A 21,047-nucleotide genomic window follows, 5' to 3' on the forward strand; every position below is an offset into this window, starting at 1 on the left:
AGATATGGTCAGCGCTTAAAATAAAAAGTTTATAGTGATCAAGGCTATTTTAGTTAGCGAAAACTAACGAATTAACTAAAACTAAAATAAAAAAAATAAAAACAAAAATGCTTTAAAAACAAACAAAATAAACCTAACTGAAACTACATTTTAGTTTTACAAAAATAACAAACTTACTATAATTATAGCGAAAATGTTTTTTGTTTCAGTCTTTGGTAATAAATATAATACATGAGTCTTTGTGGTTGATTTTAAATGTAATTTTAAGTATATTTATTTCGATATTAACCGGCATAAGGACGTTTGAAAGTGTGTCACACAAAAGTGATGTTATCTAGCAGCAGCCAATAGAAAAGCACCTTCAGATGACGTCGCTCCTAGGCGACAATTTTGTGTGCTTGACTTTTGGCTCCAATGGCCCGGCTCGCCTAGTTTTTCATTTAACTCAGCCGAAATGCAACACTAGGTAGGAAATGTGTTACTTTTTTCATTTTACCATGTATTAAATATTGCACACAAGTAATACACTTTTTTTTTTAACTAATACTGAAACTAAACTAAAACCAAGCATTTTTAAATAATTAAAACTAATAAAAACTAACAGAATCATCCTGAAAACGAATTAAAAAAAACAACTGAATTTAAACGAAATAAAAAAATAACTAAAAGGAGAATTCCAAAACTATAAAAACCATAGTAGTGATAAAGCCAAATTTGTTAGCATTATTGTTGTAATCAGATTCTTGTTTTTGCCACTCTTGTTTATTAGAATTTTAGAAAAGTTGTCGTGATCGCTTGAAAGACTCAATCAAAGGTTTAAGTTGCAGTCACATTGGCAGATAGCCGACACCTGTAAGATTATTTTTTTTATATCCACACTTGGTCTGATTCCGATCTGAGGATATCCGGTTATATGTGTTTTTCTCATTCTGAATTGTGCCACATGAAAGCAAAACGTATGAATTGTCACACTTGAAGTGTAAATGCAGCCTTAGCGGCATGCCACGATTGTTATTTGTGACTGTGTCTTGTTTTCCCTTGTACAGCTGTGAAGGAGGCTGCTGTCCAGAGGAGGCACAATCTCTACAGGGACAGTATTGTTATGACCGACAGTGACCCCAACCTCCACTTGCTTGGCAAAAATTCTCCAGTGGATTGGTCCACCAAATTCGGCAACGGTGAACCAGAGGGTTCTATAAGTGGTAGCGGTGATGCCGATGGAGGTTCTGGAAAACGACGCAAGCAAGTCGTGTCCATGATCCAGTTGGACGAAGTGCCTCAGCCCTACGAGTCCTGTCTAGACGTTCCAGGGGTAGAACTCATCCCTGAAGAAGATACTTTGACGTCCAACGAATCCGAGGAGCAGGCTGAGGCCGATGTGTGCATGGAGCCCACATCTCCTGATAGTGTGGAGGAAATCCGAGATCTCATCAATCCCGTGATGGAAGTGGTAGTACCAAACGAAACCAAGAGCGATGCGTCCAATGAGACCGCGCCAACATTGAGCAGCATCAAACTGGAGGACGGAGTGCAGGAGGAGGTGAGTCACGTCACCACAGTAGTGGAGGATGTCACCACAGTAGTGGAGGATGTCACCACAGTAGTGGAGGATGTCACCACAGTAGTGGAGGATGTCCCCACAAAATCTCCACAAGAGAAGAGATCACCACATTCAATCCTCCAGCAGTTGGTGGGAAACAAGAAACAGGAAGCTGATAAGGAGGAAGCGGCAATCAAAAGTGCTATTGAGGAAATCGAGATAGCAGTACAGGAAGGTGGCAGCGAACAAACTGCGGAGGTTTGCGCGGCTAAATCGGATTCCATGGCTACAGACTCCTCTCCACATGAGGAGCCTGAGCCCGTCAAAAAGAGCGTGAATGGCGCGGACAATATCATTGACCCTGTTGAAGTGGATTTAGCGTAGGAAGACCACCATCTGAAACGCTCTCGAGCTGGAAGTGTCTTCTATATGGACTTGCATTGTATTATTTCCTTGTGGATGTTGCACACCTCAAGGCCAATTATATCATCCTCTCTTTGAGGTATGAGGTATGTTCTTGGTGGTTGGTTCTTAAGTATGCAGTTGAATAATCCCCACGGAAGCTTCCTTCATATTTTGCGTAGGACACGGAATGCACCATATGTAATGTTTTTAAATAAGAATCTGAACCCTGATGATAATATAACGGCACAAAAAATACCACTGTGGTCAAATGGGGTACTGCCTACCTTGACAAATAAGTGTTAGCCAATTTAGCAATAATGTGTTTACAGTAGTCCATCAATCTTGCTTGACAGCAGACGGTGCTACCGTACAATCCTTGTTTTAACTGATTAATTTTTTCAAATCATATCTATTTTTGTAAGTGTTCTTGTATTTATAATGTAGTCTTCACTTAATGTGAGTTTTAACCGATGGCTCATAGGTATTGGCTTAACTTATGGGAGTTTTTAGACTTATAATCACAGCAGACTACATACACGTTATTGGCTTTTAGATTTCTCCAGCTTCACTGTTAAGTACATTGGATCAAACGTTGCGGGTGTCTTCTTAAGCACATTTTATTTTTTCATTCATCAGGCACAAAGGTTCAATTTGCTCAACTCAAAATGATCTTGTGGACCGTAAATGTTTGACTTTTGTACCTTTTCATCACATTGAGGTTGGGATGAGTAAACAAATGAGTCACAAATTGCAAATTACTCACTGGAGAAAAAGCTTATTGTAGTCTTCATTTAGAACCTTTGACATGACACTGACATGAAACACGGTTGGTGTATACACTTTTTACGCTTACAATACTGGTCAAACATTCCTTAGAAAGCATGTGATCCGTTTTATCCTAAATGCAGAGAAGAGAGTTGCAAATCCTTCTTCTTTTTTGTATGGCTTCGGCTTTATTGTAAATTCACCTACTGCATTTTGGCACATTTTCCTGAACACCTTTATCCAAGCATTTGCATTGTTAAACTATACAGTGCTTTCAAAGGAGGGGCACTGACACCTCATTTATTTATTCCTGTACCTGTGTGGATATGCTTTTCCAGATTGCCGTCTTGTTTTTGTCATCCTGGAATATGTACAAACATTTATTGATTAATAAAGTTATTTCATAAACTATGCTTTGTTTTTATCATAATTTGTGTATTTTGTTTTTAAAATGCATCCATGGGGCTGTCTTAACAATAATGATGATACATTTTTTATACACCTGTTTAAACAACAGAAATGTGAGAATATGTTAAAGCCTGTCTGAGAAAAGTGTATTGGTGTGTAAGAGGTTTAACAGCATTAAAACCAACCATATTCAGTACCGTAAAAGTAAAGCTAACCACTTTTTGGATTTCACTTATTGCGGGTATTTTTGGGGAACGTAACCCCAGCGATAAACGAGGGAATACTGCAGTTAAAAATCTGGTCAGATAATGATTGTCAGCTTCTTGGAGGCTGCAAATTTAACACTGGGTAAAAACCCTCATTTGGTTGGTCTATTGTTCGTTTTTGGTGAAATTCAAGACTTAGGTCCGTTATACTATTTAACATGCACTAATTAAAAAAAAGTAACATGTATTTGCATGGCCAATACTTGGGTGTAGCTAAAAAAGAAGTATCGGAAACAAAATTGCTAAAAACAAAGTTCAATATTTAAGAGTTAAAACGATGTAAAAATTGTGAAAAAGCTTTGGTTAGAATTTTTTTTTATATAAATAAAACTACCTCAATCTGAACATTTAACTTGCCTTTGGGGGCCCCCTAGTGACTGAGATAAATTATAACTGAAGCTTAGTTGCTTTATACCAGATCGGGGTCATCAACCTTTTTGAACTGAGAACTACTTCTCGGGAACTGAATCTGATTAATATGAAGGTACAGTTTGAAACATATTTAAGTTCCAAGTAACACATTTGCACATATTTCCTATATGTTACTAACAATATCTGTGACTGCAAGATACTGATAATATGACCCCCCCCCCAATAAATAAATAATTATAAACCATTTAAGTTGGTAGTAAACATGAATATCAATATGTAACACTGTATTTCTATACATTTCTGCAAGTGTTTCCATTCTCAAATCATCACTTCATTTCTATAACATTCCTGGGAATCAAATCACAACATCACTGGTTATTTATTTTTACAACAGGCCTGTGGGCTACTCGTGTTCATTGGGAGCTACCTGAGGCCCATTCTCCACTTATAATTAACCTGCATATTTTTGGAGTGCAGAGAAAGTCAGTGCACCCGCGCGAAAAAGTGGAGAAGCCGAAATTCGAATACGCAACCAAGAACTTCAAGGGGTTGTGCTCACCATGGTGAGTTGTTGGACATTAGTTAGGCTCTTTTAATTAAAACTCATGGATGAAATATAAAAAAAAAAATACAATCTTGGTGGATTTATTTAGGAAGGCCAACTGAGTGGATGTTTTTGTTTACAGTATACACGTTGACAAAATGTAATACTTTTATTGTGGCGGAAGTAATCTTCCGGTCACAAGTTGAAACAGGAAGTACCGAGATATACTTTTCGAAGACATAAGCACAGTCGCACACATGACGTGTTAACCATGCAACGTGGATGGATGGCTAACAATAATATGTTGCAAATTTCGACGTATTGTGAAAGTTGTTTTTTTTTAATCTGAAGTCTAATTTAACTACTAATTGTTTTGGTAATTTGATCAAGAAAGAAGAAGCCTCTTTTATGTTATTCATTCCGGGCTGCAACTACAACTTGCTAGCGTTAGCCGAATCTGAGCTATAACATGTTCAGACTTGATTTCTAGCACACCGAGGGACCTGCCACCATTCAAACTCGGGGCATCTTACAAATTGGCTAATGCAACGAAAATGGATTATCACTTCCCAGATAAGCTTTTCCCTTCGTTCTACAACAATGGACCACCGGGCTTGACGCAGAAACCTTGTGCTGGGATTTGGGGCAGTTACGATCGGGTCCAACCTCAGGTTTGTTTGTGAGCAACGTCTGCACACTCTACTGAGATTGAATTTAATTTAATTTAAGCGCTGTTTTAGAGATAATTCTGCGTCGTTCCAAGACATGTGTCTAATGATTTGATTACCTTAGCTACATGTGAGGGGCGGGGCTAAATGTGACACATATACTCGATGCCAGTTTGTAAGAATTTGAACTACCGTATTTTTATGAAGAAGTAGAAGTACCACCACTGGTCGTGTCTATTACAAAAGAAAGTGCATTATATTTTCAGAGCGGATCTGAACCACCCAGTAACTGGAACTTTACATCCAGACATCAGGTGAAAGGAGAAATATGGCGTCACAGAGAACCAGTACCAATTCCCCTCTTCAAACCAAATAACTGTGAGTGACTGACAGCTGATATAACACGTGGACAAAATTGTTGGTACCCCTCTGTTAATTAAAAACAATCCATTCAAACAACTTGAAACTGAATAAAGTAATACAGTAGTTGATCAACTTTTACTGAGCATTAACCAATGAAAATTAAACATTTCTTTTGAATAATGGCTCAACAGAATCACAGCCATGCACACACACAAATTGGAACAGGCCTGGACAAAAAATGTCGGTACCTCCAAGACTGAAAATAATTTGACCACATGGACATGTTAAAGGAGGTGTTTCACTTTCCACTAATTAGCAGCATCACAAGTGTCTCTAAACGTTTAATCTGTCAATATGCTAAAGGTTAGTTACCATGGAATCACAGCTGTTTGTTGAAATGGTGTATAACACACTGAATATGGACAAAGGAGAGTTTTCTCAAGATAATACAAAGAAAATTATGAACAAGCATCTGAGAGGTAGACTTATAGACCAACTCTATGCTGCTTAATATCCCATTACTATAGTGGCATATATTATTCACATATAATTGGCAAGTTTCTATTTTTCTAATTTCTAGTTCCTGATTGTAAAACAACCACAACAGGGTGTCGCCGCAACTACCCATAATTATAACTATACCTTGTATCGGTACTTGGCCATCCCTAATGGTTGCCAATTGACAGTAATTTAAACCAAATATATATATTTTTCTGTTTTAAGATAATATAGTAGTAGATTTTCATTCATTATATACTGTGGCAGTATTCAATATTAATACGTTATATTTTCTCTCTATTTCTCTCACTCTCTCTCTCTTTCTGACTGTCTGTCTCTCATCAGTCACTTAATTTTGAATATCTGCCAATACTGAGTCCTCATCCGATATTGCGGCTATGCATTAAGAAGGAAAAAAGAGAGCACATCAAAATTGTCTTAATTTTGTTTAATGAAAATAGCGCTAAGAAGCTACTTCAGACAGCCCCTTTGTTTAGTTTGTCGACTGACGAGCCAGTTATATTGACACATTTTATATACCATTAGCTTGTCTTTTGTCTATCAACTCACATCTTAGTGTGTAATGTGATGGTAGTCTCCTTTTTTGCTTCATGTATGAACAAATACAATTGAAGGCAGAAGGGTAAATACAGAATATAAAAATACACGTTCTTCCCTCATTTTCTGACACAAAATCAGACTAAACTTCTGTTTTCTGTAGTTTTTTTTAATTAAATAGAATTTTCAAATTATTTGCCATGTCATTTTTTTCTCTCTCAAATGTTCAGCTTTCATCTGGTCTTCAACGCCTCCTGATCCACTCGACTTCACAGAGCACGTGAGTGTGGTCATTAGATATAGCTTGTATGTCATTGTTTAGGAAACATTTTCAATTTTCTTGAAATCTGTTGTCTCTACCTAGATGCAGAACTTCTACTTTGATCACTGCCAGGACGCCTTTGGGTGCATCAGTGAAGTTTTGGGGGACAATTTCTATTTTAAATACGGAATGAAAAAGGTGCTTATGGTTTGTTATTTAAAAAAAAAAAAAAAAAGAAGTGTGTTCAGGGGGGAAATGGAAACCATTTTCATTATTGATTAAATTAACTACCCTCAAATTTATTCGATTGGGTTACAGTCTATTCCCATTTCCCTCGCACAAACTATTCACTGAAACAGAGGGTTAAGCCCAAAATTTGGAAACATATACAATACGTATGTAAACATTTTTGTTATTTCATACATTTCTGCATAAATTAATCAGAAAATTTGATCTGATTTTCATCCAAAGCACAAGAAACACAGAGCAATCTGCTTAAACTAATACCACACAAACAATTATTTTTCCATATTTGTATTGAAAATAAAAGGTAAACATTTACAGGACAGGGAGGAAAAATAACTTTGCTGAATTCTTCAATTTAATCACTGGTTGATCCATCTTTGCCAGCAATAACCTTAACCAAATATTACCTGTAGTTGCAGATCAGAGATGTGCAAGGGTCAGGAACAATTTTGGACCATTCCTCTTTACAAAACTGCTGCAGTTCAGCGTGACTCCTTGGATGTCTGGTGTGAATTGCTCTCTCGAGGTCATGCCGCAGCGTCTCATCTGGATTAAGGTCAAAACTTTATAATACTGTGAGCTGTGTACACTTGATGTTTATCATTCCATGGTTAGAGAAAATTCAGCACTTTGGCTTCTCTTCCAAGGAATGACCATCCTGTAAAGATGACTCTAAGAGCACAGCGCAGAATGATCAGTTAGGTAAAAAAAAAAAAAAAAAGGGAACCCTATTGACCATTTGCACCGACGTCACGTGATCACGTGACTGCCCTATGACGGACGGCGGAAGGAAATGATTGTTGAATGAAAGTGGACGTGACTGTTATTTTACAAATGAAAAGTTATTATTGCCCATTGAGCCATGAAATCTACTACTTCAACCGAAGTTCGCCTGTCAGTCAAAGTTGCACATTTAGTCGGGACTCATAGAGCACGATATTTACTGAAGAGATCGCTAGTTTGAAAACAGCCCTTTACCTTCTGTTGCCAGCTGTTTTTACCAAGTTAATCAAATCGCCGACTTTGCCGGAATTCACAGCGCACGACCTATATCATTATGTAGTCAATGCCGTCTCTTCTCCTTACATGATTCAAAAGCTTGTCGCTGGCTGAGTCTCTGGGACGAGATGCTACGCTCCTAATGCAAAGGTAAAACTCATTTATCATGCTGACTGACTTATTTTTACACAGTCCGTTCTATATTGAAACGCTGTGATGATGTTATGTTACTATGTTTACTATCATGGAACAAATCGTAGTGGCAAGCTATGCAGTCATTTCATGAATATGACTCCGGCTCCAGAGTGAAAAACTCCAAGCACAAAGACGAAATCCCCCATTATTAAACAGTTAAATGCACGTAATAGTTTTGAAGAAGGTGCATTTTATAACTAAGCTGTGTGTTCGTGCAGTTGGAGTGGACGCTAACTATCTGGCTCGTTAATGTGATTTGAAACACGCAATTCGACACCTCTGTTAAAATCTTTTTGGGAGTGTACGTTTACTAGTAAAATGTATGAACATTTATCTACTAATTACAACATTTAACTACTAACCTCGCAAAAAAATGATCGCGTAAAATCCGTGAATACTTTGTGGACTGCCAGTCTTTTCTGTTGATTGCTGCTATCAATCGACGTCGTTCGTCTTCATTAGTAGGTATGCAATAAAAAGCAACATTTGGCCTCCTTTGTCTGTCTGTACAACCGACCACAAAGCAAGATATGACCATTTTATAAGATAATCGATTAGATAAAGGACTTTACGCTGTATTAGATTCAATGGTTACAATACAGGCAAGTGGCTCTTTTGCCGTTCAGTGTCCCCGAGGGGGCGTTCCCATGAGGGCTGTGACGGCACGTGCAAAAGGTCAATAGTGTCATCTGGAGATTTACAAAAATCACTGGCACATGCCAGCATCTGTTGACAAATCTCCAGTATCTCACAAAAGTTTAAATGTATTGTTCCCTCAAAATATAGCCATGAATAGCTACATCCCTTGCAGCAAAAATTTGTACAGCCCAAGTAAAAATGTCCAATAATGTATCCTCCTGATACACACGTCTAGTCTGCAACTACAGGAAATGATTGGTTGTAGTTATTGTAATCAAAGGAAGACCAACCATTTAATAAATTCAACGGTCCGCGTACTTTTTCCTCACTGACATGTGAATGTTTGCATGTTATGCTCCAGGAATTATGAAAACATGTATACTGGTAATTGTGTGGTAAGTAGACTGATTGTTTTATTCTTGTGATTTAACATAGATGATCAGACTATATTTTATGACCTATTTATACAGTAATGTAAAGAATTCCAAAAGTTTCATATACTTTTTCCTCCCAATGTAATTGTCCAAAGTGCCTTTCTGATGCACGGATTTAACTATTGTTAGCAATGAAACAACTTATCTTATCATTAACTCATTTGCTCCCAAAAACATATAAATACGTTCCATTTTAAATATTACCATGCTCCCAAAGACATATTTTTGTTTTTTTTATGCTGGAGCATACTAAGGCTTTGATGCAGCCTCTGAACTGAACAGTGTAGAGTAGAATGCTTGAAGCAATGGTAGTTATTACAAAAACGGCCAGCAGGTGGCAGCAGAGTTTGAGATCAACCAGGGCCATGTTGCAAAAAGATCTTTCCCCCACTGTTTTAAACAGATTTGTGAATAATGATGACAAGTATCTATATTCTAATGCTCATTGCTGCAAAACGGAAATGGATAGAAATTTACTTTTTTTTCCTAATGAAAGAAGAGACTCTAATTCTTCTTCTGGTAGTTTTCAAAGCAATAAAACACAATATTCTGTGGGCCTTGCAAAATCAGTCAAAATCCAGTAAAATAGCCGGGAGCGAAGGGGGTTGCTTCAGTGAAAATGGCTGGGTGGGAATGAGTTAACTACATTTATTTATTTTGGCTGACTCATTGTCTAATTATTGTGGGTTCCCTTGGATGGAAGAAGGAGTTGTTGCTAAAGGGTTGTGTTGGCATGTGTGTAAATTACAGCGTCAACGCAGAGATGCAGTTCACACATGGAAGATAAAACGGTTCCTTGAAAAGCTGAATTTGCCAATGTAAGTCGCAATGCACAGATATTTCAAATGAAACCACTTGTTTCTGTTTGACGTTTTATGGCATTTTTTGTCGCTTCTCAGATGTCACCAGTCATATTCCTCCAGAACACTGCAGGCGTACAGTGTTTTGCTGTCAGATGTTGTGCAAAATGTGCCACCAGAGCTCCTGGGGTCTCTCTTGTATGAAGAACTGACGGAGCAGAGAGACCGCCAGCTGTTCTCTGAGCGAACCACAGGGGGCGCACTCAACTTAATCCCCTTCTCACAAAGTAAAAACTCTCAACATGGCTGCCTCATCTATCCTGGAAACCAGGGAATGGACCGCCTCAGTATCCTAAATTATGTTTTTATTTAGTTTGATTACAGTTAACACATCGTCGCTTTCTGGTGAAAAATATTTATGTCCATTTTTTTGTTTTGTTTTTTGTTTACGTTTTGGGGATGTCTGCATTTGGTTGCATAAAAAAAACCTAAAAGTGTAAAATAAATAAATACAAAAGTGGACATAATTGTTTTTCAATGGACAGCAACAAAATACACTTCGACAGATTAAAACTCACCATATTTACTATGGGTTGAATGTTCTTCATGCACGCCATACAAAAAAAATACATTTACAGTTTTACATAGCTGTCCAATATACTTCTCAGCAAAAGTTTAGCCTGTTAAATTGTTCTTGCTGAAGAAAAGCTCATTCGCTGCAAGATTTAAGTTTTCATTTGACACTTTAATGGACCTTAAAGCAGTACCTAAGATTTCCACAGAGTGGAGTGGGAGCACCAGCGAGACAAAGGTTTCTCCTTGAACTCCAGCAAAAGCAAACCATTCAGCTTTCGACTGAAAGGCCCCATCCAGCAGATCAGCTCCGCGTCCTTGTTCGACATTTGTAAGTCAGAGAAACAATTTTAGTGATTGGGGGATCACTGAATTGCATTTCGATGCCTTTTTTTTTTCCCCCGTAGGTTGTGTTTCTGTGCGGTCAGATCATTTGTGTGGCTTTTGGAGATTGAGCGAGCGAGAAGAACCACGGTTGCTGCAAGTTATTAACACCAAAGAGGTTGCCACTTGTGTTTGTGTTAGGTAAGTTGTGAGTTTGAGTTTGCCATGCAGCCTACGAGACAGAATAACAGAATAAATGTCAGAAAAAACATTCTGTTTCTGTTCTCAGTTTAAAAAAATAAAATAATTTTTTTACGTCTTCAGTCCTCACATTTTAGGTGAAGTTTTGGTGGCAAGTGAAAGTGGAACAACAAACCTGTGGACTGTTGGCAAAGGGTAAGAGCATTTTCTGTGAATTTTTCCTTGCTGGTGTTGTACAAGTTTAGGCAAAAGTCTTTCTAAAATTGAGGTATGATTTTTGAATTGTTTCTCACACTGTGTCAGGATCCAAAAGGTTTGGGAAGACCGCAGCAATCTTTACTTTAATGCAAAGTCGTCGTGGCGATGGTGTGAATTCTCCGCTCATCCTCGGGTGATGATCTACGCTGACAGGACTGGTGCGGAACTCTGCGATATCAGGGTGAGACTGAACACAAATATTTTGAAATATAATACCACACATTTACCATCAACTTATGTAAAAGACAAGGCATTTGAAAGATTTAGTTTGATATTTTTGCTTCATTTTTCAGTTCTGGAATCTTCAAATCACTGTACTGCACATTTAAGTCACATGATCCTTTGTGAATAGTAGTAATTACTGCCAGTATTAAACAATGATTTGATTTGATATTCAATATCATTGCGCTTATAATGAGCCTGTTTTGTCTCTCTCCCTCTCTTCCAGGAGAGTCCTGCCTCCAATCACACATTGTTTCGCATTAGTAGCAGTGCAGAGTGTAGAAGTGGAGAGAGGCTTATCTTCTGCAAATATCTGGCAGATGCTCACCCTTTTCACCATCTTGTCACCACTCAGGTACATCGATGGATACTTGTTTTATGCCACTGCTTCAAATTTAAGAAGTTTGGATACATTTGGCGTATTGCTGGGCGATTATGGCCCAATATTCATATCACAGTATCAATTGTATGCCTTCATGGATTGGTAACTATTAAATTAAAAATTAAAATTAATAATATCTTATAAATTATTAATTTCTAGGTAGTTTTATTTATATAGTCCATTATAGAAGCTAAATTGATTCAAATAAACAATAATGATGAAACAAATATTATTTGCATAGCATATATTTGGCAAATATCCAGTAATAAATGAAAGTTAGCACTACCAAATAGTGCAAAAAAATAAATCTGACGTTTAGTTTTCTATAATTTGCTCAAATATCTTTGTCCATGTCCTTTAGCTGTTTTCAACTGTTGAGTAAAGAAAGCAAGCCTATAAATTAACACTCAACACTTATTGCTGATAGATTGGATTGGATATGTAACTGTTTTTAGTGTCTTTTTTTCCCCCTGTATCCAATATTGCTGCTGAACCCATGAAAATTTCCAATCCATGTGAGTGATAAAGGTTTTTTATATTTTACATATTATGTTACTGTAATGTAGTCCTTTTCTCACCTGACGTATGTGGTGACGTTCTGACTTTATTTAAGCTTTCTGGTGGCTGCGTATCGTTTCTTTTTTTTTTAACTTCAGTTACTTATGCTTACTTTTACTCGAGTTACTTATTAAGTTGCCTGGTATATTGCTTGCTGTTCGCTTACTCTCCTTTGCAACGCGGTTCCAGCCAAACCATTTCACTCCACTTCCATTTAACTTCCCTTTCACTCTTAGTACTCAGCCTACATTATGGACGAGCGATTTCCCTGTTTGCCAATGCTGAAGATGGATCACATGGTGCAATCCCCGCCAATGTTCTGTCATGTCCTTCCTGGTATATCCTCATTCTGGAGCGGAGCTAGAACCACTAAGGTTTTACTAGGTTCCCAGCGCTCTCAGGAAATCACACAGCTGCAGTACTCAGGTTTGTTTTTTATTGCTTGTTTGAGGGTTTTGGTCATTTTTAGGTTATTTCCTGAGCTGCTCAACAATCTACATATGTTCCCATCTTCAGGTGGCAGAGCAGAAGCGTGCGTCAGTGTGGGCCCTCCTCAGGCACTGCTTCGGCCTTGTGATAGCCTCGAACATCTTCTTCCTGTGCAGATCCCCCACCGCATGGACATAGCAACTAAGAGACTGTCCTCACCATGTGCAGGTATTAATAAACCAGAGGGTCTGTCTTTGTTTAATTATTAAACCAGGGTTTCCGCGGGTCATTAAAAAGGCATTAAATGGGTTGCGCTGAAATTAAGGCCTTAAATGGCATTGAACATCATTAAATACTCCAGACGCATTAAAAAATTAAATACAATTCATCTAAAGTAATTGTTGTTCATGCTGTATTTTACATATAACATTGTGCAAGGGTGTATAACACAATTCAGCAATAATAAATATGATATATGAAAAAATGTGTTTGTGGGGACTGGAGACTAGTTGTAATTGACACTGAACAAAATGGCCTGGAGTCCACGAGTTGCATCATGTTCCAAATACCAATTGAAAAGAAAATGTACTGTTTCTGTCACCAATGTCCAACATGAAACAGATTACCTCAACACAAATCTGTTTCACGCTCCTTATAACTGTTTAGTTTACTTTTTTAGCTTCAAATAACTTACTATCCATCCATCCATTATCCAAATTACTTAATATAATATTACTGGGTCAATAAACAAAAATATACAGCCACGTTTGTATTTGATAACCATATTTGTCCGCTAGGGTTGGGCGGTATTCAAATTTTGACACTGTTTTACTGTCTCCACATTTCTCTGGGGTATACGGTAATACCGTTGCCAATTTTAGACTCCTTTTTTTTATTTTTATTTTTTTATTTTATTTTTTTTGACTTATCTTGCGCTTACTAGAGCCAATCTATCTAAAAGTTAACGGTCACAGATCTGTTCACTGTGTGCTCCGGTTGCATTTGTAATAACCTTTTGTGTGACGGAGCACATTTGAATGTCTGTAACTTCATGACAGCATGTCTTTGGCTGAAGTATGCAACTGACATGCGTGCGCTACTTTTTCGCCGCGGAGCCAAGCTCAGATAGCATTACCACAGCATAAACTGTTCCCCGCGGATGCGCACAAACGTCTAGCAGTCCTCCACACCTAAAAACAGTTTCTCGGTTTACTGGACTCTTTAATGAACCCCTCAGTGGACGCACACTCGACATCTACGCGACACACAAACATAAGCACGCAGCCTCCACCCCCACCCCAGAGTACGCACAGATACACTCACCTGCGTGCCGCAGTCACGGGTTGATTTGTGTCCATGGACAGAAGAAAAATATACAAAATAAATAAAAGCGCTTTGTGGCGTGCTTCTGGCGGTCATATGGACTTAATAGTACCGGTAGTAAACGTTTGTGGACTCTGCGACAAACTCATCTCTCTGCAGTAGTGAGCGGGGCATATTGTTCCTCAAATGAATCCGGAAATATGAAGTATATTCCATCTCACACCGTTGCAGTTCTCATGCAGATTTTGCATGTAGCCCTCATCGACATTTGCTGCCAAATGGTAGCAGTTGCATTTTTTTCTTTTCTTTTTAGGGACCGCTTAACCGAGCTGTGCCGACTGGCCATTTTGTCTCACTCCGTCTGAGAAGTCATGTGACTGTCACATGACTAACAGCTTACTATTAATTATTGTTACTATTAATTAAACTGTCATAATAATATTAATTGTTACAGTATTACTAATTTGAAAACAACTAGAAATGTTGTGTTATCAAATCATGTTCAATATCATAATAGGTCATTATACGCTGCAGTTTTTTAAAATGGCGGTATTGACAGTGACACCGTTGCCAGTTTTGGACACCCCAGAATACCGTATTACTGTTTTACCGCCCAACTCTATTGTCCGCTTTTATGTAAACAAGAGTCTGAAAAACGTAAAAAATAAATATATAAAAATATTTTATCGTGTATTTAGAAGATATAACAAGCTAATAATTTGTGATTAATCACAAATTAACTATGGAAATCATGCAAATAATTGTGATTACAAATCACTGACAGCCCTAATATGTAAAGAGTATATCGCTGGCGTCTGGCCTAAACCTTGTACCTCCAAAATTGTCATTTTTCAGCAGACCCCAAAAACAGCATGTTTGTTCAAACAATTAACATTGCATTATAAAGAGAGCAAGCCATTTTTAACACTTGAGATTAGTCAATAATTTGTAAAAATGGCACCCACATGTGTGGACTTGACCAAAAGTATAGATTTTTGGAAAAAATTAAATTTGCCACATTGTGACATATGAGGATTCAGCGCCAGCGACTTACATGTATGCATGTATTTACATACCTGTGTGTGTGTGTGTATATATATATAGTACGACATGGGCATTAAATTAGTTTAAAGTTGCATTAAAAATCATTAAATTCTATTGGCTGATACTTGCAGAAACCCTGTAAATTCCATTGACATATAAGAATAATTATAACATGTAATACTGTTGAATGAAGAATATTGAATGAAAAGAAACTAGCTCACTTACCGATCCACCTCCTGTTAAAACGCATGATTTTATGTTTTTAGGTCTAACAGCTATCCAGAAGAGCGCAAGAGAGGGAAGTAATGATCGCATCTATGTGCTACAGCTGACTGAGGCAGGCGATATTTTCTACCAGATTCTTGAACACGAGCCGCTGGACGCCTCTTTACCCCCAACCATAGACAATGAAGCCCTACCTCAAAAAAGCTCCAAAAACCCTCCAACACTGGAAAATATCACAAAAACGTGGAGAGAATCTGAAAAACCTTCAACATCCCACATTGCACAGAGACATTCTCAGTTGATGGTTCCTGACACATCCAGCGAAGAGGACATAATAGGGCCAACTCAGGGTGTAGTGCTTCACACATTTGTGGCTGAAACACCAGAGAAAAAACTCCAAGATGATGTGAACTCAGACACCGGGTCTGAGGATTCAGAGATACGTGAGAAAAGACGAAACCTGAAAAGGTTGAAACTCCAGGTACTTGTCAATGATGAACCTGGATTGACTGCAGATGGAGGGAATGAAAATGTGACCAACAGTTCAGCCAATGATCCGGAGCAGCCAAGGAGCAATCAGGAGACACTCACCAACTTGACTCCTGCTAATGTACCCGTCCAGGAGACTTCAGTGAAGCTCAGTGAGGATGCCCTCAAAACGTGGAAACTTTGGCTACAAAAACTGGTGCACAAGAGTCACAAAAAGAAGCCACGCTGCCCACACCAAATCACAGTCAACACCCGTGGTGTCTTCAGTCTGTCCAGCGACAAAATGGGAGAAGAGGACCACGTGACGAGCATGAGACAACAATTGAGTGCGTGCATGTCCGACCGTTCCTTGCTGGCGAGAAGTGATGTCTCCTCGGAGCCTTCAGATGTGGTCCCGTTTCCAGACCAGGTGGAAACAGGAGCGTGGACTGACAATGTCAGTCAGCGTCTGACCCTGTCCTGGCAAGGCGAGGAGAAGTGGCGGACATGGTGGGACGACCAGCTGGGGGTGAACAGGGAAGAAAAGATGAATGCTCTCAGGAGGAAGAGGAGGAAAGAAAGGAGGGAGGCAAGGATCCGATCCGGCGGTCGACGACTGGCGCTGTCTGAAAGCTTCACTTCATCCATCACCTACCAGTCCGAACTGGATGATTTCTCCGACTTGACGGGCTGGTCCTCTGCAGCAAGCCAAGGGGCGAGGTCAGAAAGTGAAATGGTGGTGGAGATGGGGTTAGCGCAATCTGAGGGCACAATGGAGAGTGAGGCACCAAGAGCCAAGACACCCACTTCTGCGCTCAGTGAGGCCATACTTCCTACGCCAGTCACCCTTACCTTGTTAAAGAACGTCCAACTTGACTCCTCGCCGTCTAGTCTGAGGAGAAGCAAACGCCCTGCAGAGGACTACCTCAACTCTCTGTTTGGATCACAGGTAACTGATGACCGCTCAAGTTTGGTATTTTTCACATTACTGAATGAATTGAGCTTTATTGTCATTGCACGGGCACAAGTACAGAGCAACAAAAAGGTCTGACAATTTTGCTATATACTATTTATTTAGTTGTTACTAACATAACTATGAGATTAGTTTTTTTAAAAATCATTTCCAGTTTAATACATTTTGTATTTTATTTGGATGTATGCCGCCATTGTTATTTACGTCACCACACATTCATTGCGTAGTGACGTAGAATGGCGGCTCGCTCTCTGTTGAGAATGTGAAACGCCTAGAAAGAAAGTAAGGTAATTCATTATGTTCCATGTGGGCACCTGATGCATCTCTGTTTAACACAATTAACACAAGAATACATGTGCCGGTGATCTTATTAGCTATCCACGACCTACCCAAATTGGGTCTCGACCTTCCAATTGAGAAAAAATGAAATCGATTGTAGATCCACCATTTTAATGACAGTAACCATATTTTGTGAGGGCAAACTCAAATTTACACCCGTTTACTTTCTGCTCTGATGACAAATGCCGGATTATTTTACGTTTCATACGATTATCCTGTGGTCTCAGATGTGTTGACAGTGGATTGGTCCCATTAATACGGTCTAAAACGGTTCAGGCTGACTTACCTAAGGGGAAGTCAACCCAAAAATTGTCTTTACAATCTGTTCTATGCAGCCCTACTAGTCTAAACATTAGGGGTGTGCCCAAAAATCGATTCTCATAAGAATCGCAATTCTCATTTTGTACGATTCAGAATCGATTTTAAATGTCCCAAAATCGATTATATTTAAATTATTTTATACTATCTTGCCTTTGTCTGTGTGTGCCTTTATTTGGAGCGCTGTTCATGTTGTACCCGGTTTGGCCACTGAGGGGCAGTGTGGTTCCACACGGTCTAATACACTGTTAAGTTGTAGCCACATTAGAGAGTAGAAGGAAAAAGTCACAATCAACTTATTCCAATAAAAGTTTGGGTTTTTTTCAGCGTGGAGCTGTTGTTTTGAGTGATAAAAGTGCCGCGAGTTAAAGTAATTAGCATTAGCGAGTCAGACTGGAGTAAATCATTACAATTCCTTACACATCTATAGATTGAAGCAAAAATCATTGTCAATCAAATCATTTTGTACAAAAAAAAAATGCTATTAATCGAGAATCGATTCTGAATCGAATCGCAGACTCAAAAATCGGAATCGAATCGTGAGACATTCAAAGATTCCCACCCCTACAACATGGTATTCTGATTAATATTTCGTTTATGGAATATGGGTTTTGCTGAAAAATGCACCCGTTGTTATCCATCTCAGGAGGCGACCATTTTGCCACTTGCCATCGGCTGAAAATTTGATCAGTTGCTCAGGATAACGACCAATCACGGCTCAGTTTTAGCAAGCAGCGTTATCATTTTCAGTTGACAGTGGCGACATAGCAAATGGGTAATAATCATATTTCACATCATTAGAATACCATGTTTAAACTATTGGGGCTGCATAGAATATATTTTAAAGAAAATGTTTGGGTTGATTTTCCCTTTAAATATCAAACCTGATCAATATTTATGGTCCAAAACTCTTCATGTGTGGGGAAGCTGATGACTTTCGATCATGACTCCATGAATTGTGTCGGGAAACAGAATGTAGCCAATCAAGAACCATCTGAATGAGGAACAAGGAAGTGGGCATAAATGAAAACAAACTTGTCCTTACCGAAACAATTCCAGTGGACCTCTAAAGGACCAGTTTGTGGAGCTGTCGGAAAGCCCAGGAGTTCTTATTTATCATCTCCACAAAGGTTTTCCCACAGTCTTCATTAAAAAATAAAAATAAAAAAAGATTTCTGTCTTCGGACCTCTGTTCTAGATCGGTTTTGGACCACAATAGTTGTGTGTGTGTGTGATGTGCTGTTAGGAGATTATGGATTATACCCACTGTATGATCCAGACTATTAAATGCCCGTTTTTTGTTTTTATCTTAAACAAAAGTCAGTGTGAAATATAAATACTTGCTCTTCCTACAACTGTTTTAAAAAGGTACCAGTGTTTTACATGGACTAAAATGTAAGCTTAGACACAAAAAGGGGAACACCAGACATTTATGAAACGTTACTATATTGCTCCGTTTTCCCTATCAATACCTCCAAATGGGTGTTTTATCTGCAAAACCGTGGAGCTCAGCCAAATTTTGGGAGAGGTTTATGTACCTACCATACTAGGTTATACTTCAGCTACACCGCTAACATTCAATGGCTCGTGGCTAATAATAACACACTGTAGAAATGTGATGCCAAAAACTGGCTAAACTACCCTACATTCATTTGTAAGAAAACTTGTCAGTCAAGACCTAATGTGGATTTTCCCCATTAACAAGTGTATTGTATCTTCGTGCTAGATTTTTTTGTCATATTTTTGTGATGGTCAGGTGGGAAGATGTTCTAATATAAACCTTGCATACATATACATACTGTTAGAAGAACCTCTTTGTCTTCCGCGTGTTCGTTGTTTTTCGGGTAGAGAGAATGTTGATTTTCTGAATACAGACTGGAGATCGGTGAACAGTTCCTTCGAAGGTTTTATTTTACAGAATATTCCGGTCACTTATGAATGACAGACAAATGGCTGCTTCTCATCACAAGTGCCAAGATTGCTGACACTTACAACCTTCTTATACTATCTTGAAGGGCGGTACCACCACCCCAAAGCCAAACTTTTTGGTGCACTTTGGTTTATAAAAAAAGATATTGAACAATATCTAAAAACACCTTAACTGTCATTATTGATTTTTCAACTGTTTAACAAATTGAGCCATTTTTCTATTATATATATACTGTATGTATGTATGTATGTGTGTGTGTGTGTGTATATATATATATATATATATATATATATATACATATACATACATACACAAGTAGTGAATTCAGTAACTTTCTTGTAACGATGATAACATGAGCAACAACATTTGAAAAATGTGTATTTCACCTGAAAAGTTGTGTATCGCTTGACAACACGAACGCTAAACATGCTACACATTCTAATCATTCCTGTTGTGCGTGCAGAACGATCCCTCTCAACACGACGACTACTTTGATGCGGAGCAGCACTCACTTCAGCCTGTGGCCCACTTCTCCCAATCTCGGCCTCTCTCCCAGAGTTCACTGGGGCGGTTGTGGTCACAGTCGTCACAAACAAAGAAAAAGAAGGCGCGGATGGGATTTTGATATGTGCATTTGCATTGGCCTGTGTTCAAAAAACAGTCTCCACATTTTTGGATGAAGAAAAAAAAAATTCCTCCGTCCCATATATTCAATAGTTTTTTTTAATCGTCTGCTCTTTTCGCACCTTATTTTTACTACTTGGTGACCTCGACAAATTTGGGATTATTTATGTTTTTATTGGTTTTTTAACACAACCTTGACCTTGTCTGGAAAATGTATCGTCTTCAACTCCAGAGATCATCACAAGTCAAGGCAGAAGATGGCACACATGCTGGTTTGGTAGGACCAAGTGACATTCGTATACTCGATGTGTGTGCACGTGAGCAAGCGATGTGCAAACGTGGCCTGTCAGTTGATGACCATAATCATGGATTCTGCTATTTGCAATCAGTTAAGTGACTAATTCCATTTTATAAAATGTGTTATATCCATACACACAGCTTAAACTATATGAGCAAGTTTCCATCAGTTTGTCAGAGCAACTTTGTTACTTTCTGCGTAACTTCTCATCTCCAGGGAGGGAAGTTTATTTTTAAGTTTACCGTTAATAAGGCAGGTGGCGGAAGCTACTTCAAGTTCATTCTCAGTACTCATTTAACACCACTGCAAGTTTATCTTGTAATACTGAGTTTTAGTAGTTTCCTCGAATCAGTATAGCAGAAACTGATCCAACTTGTCTTGCAGCTTTGGATGGTGTATGCCAGTAATGTCGCAAAAATGGAGTTGAAATAAAACATCCTGTGAGATAACCTTGCTTAGAACTTGTGCTAAATATTGGATTTCTTCTGTTGTGTGCTTTGTGTTTAGATATTTTTACTTGTCAATATTGTGTCGCCGGGCTGTGTTCAGGGACATAAATGAGCTCTTACAAATAACGCAAAACTAAATGTAAGTTG

The 21,047-nt window shown here is 38.5% G+C and overlaps 2 protein-coding genes across 3 annotated transcripts in view; both read left to right on the plus strand.

Moving 5' to 3' along the window:
- niban2a (niban apoptosis regulator 2a) overlaps positions 1 to 3,123 on the plus strand; it is a 36,295-nt gene extending 33,172 nt beyond the window's left edge. The window contains exon 14 of the mRNA XM_086095877.1: positions 1,047 to 3,123. Coding sequence (XP_085952003.1) covers positions 1,047 to 1,924 — 878 coding nt within the window. The 3' untranslated portion in view covers positions 1,925 to 3,123. The remainder of the gene's footprint in view (positions 1 to 1,046) is intronic.
- A 1,413-nt stretch (positions 3,124 to 4,536) lies between these two features.
- taf1c (TATA-box binding protein associated factor, RNA polymerase I subunit C) lies at positions 4,537 to 21,043 on the plus strand. Of its 2 annotated transcripts, XM_086096498.1 has the most exons (15): positions 4,537 to 4,971; positions 5,235 to 5,346; positions 6,618 to 6,667; positions 6,752 to 6,847; positions 9,913 to 9,980; positions 10,062 to 10,309; positions 10,735 to 10,866; positions 10,943 to 11,060; positions 11,184 to 11,255; positions 11,364 to 11,499; positions 11,767 to 11,895; positions 12,717 to 12,906; positions 12,997 to 13,137; positions 15,543 to 16,918; positions 19,993 to 21,043. In XM_086096498.1, exons 1-15 carry the CDS (start codon positions 4,855 to 4,857, stop codon positions 20,152 to 20,154), a joined length of 3,147 nt encoding a protein of 1,048 aa, XP_085952624.1. In that variant the 5' UTR covers positions 4,537 to 4,854; the 3' UTR covers positions 20,155 to 21,043. The 2 variants fall into 2 exon arrangements, with proteins under 2 accessions (XP_085952624.1, XP_085952625.1); XM_086096499.1 differs by lacking the exons at positions 4,537 to 4,971; positions 5,235 to 5,346 and adding an exon at positions 7,309 to 7,451 and having other exon boundaries at positions 6,626 to 6,667.
- The last annotated feature ends 4 nt before the right edge of the window (positions 21,044 to 21,047 follow it).

Source organism: Leptonotus elevatus, chromosome 15 (assembly GCF_054856555.1).
Source record: "Leptonotus elevatus isolate MCC_2025b chromosome 15, RoL_Lele_1.0, whole genome shotgun sequence".
Lineage (NCBI taxonomy): Eukaryota > Metazoa > Chordata > Actinopteri > Syngnathiformes > Syngnathidae > Leptonotus > Leptonotus elevatus.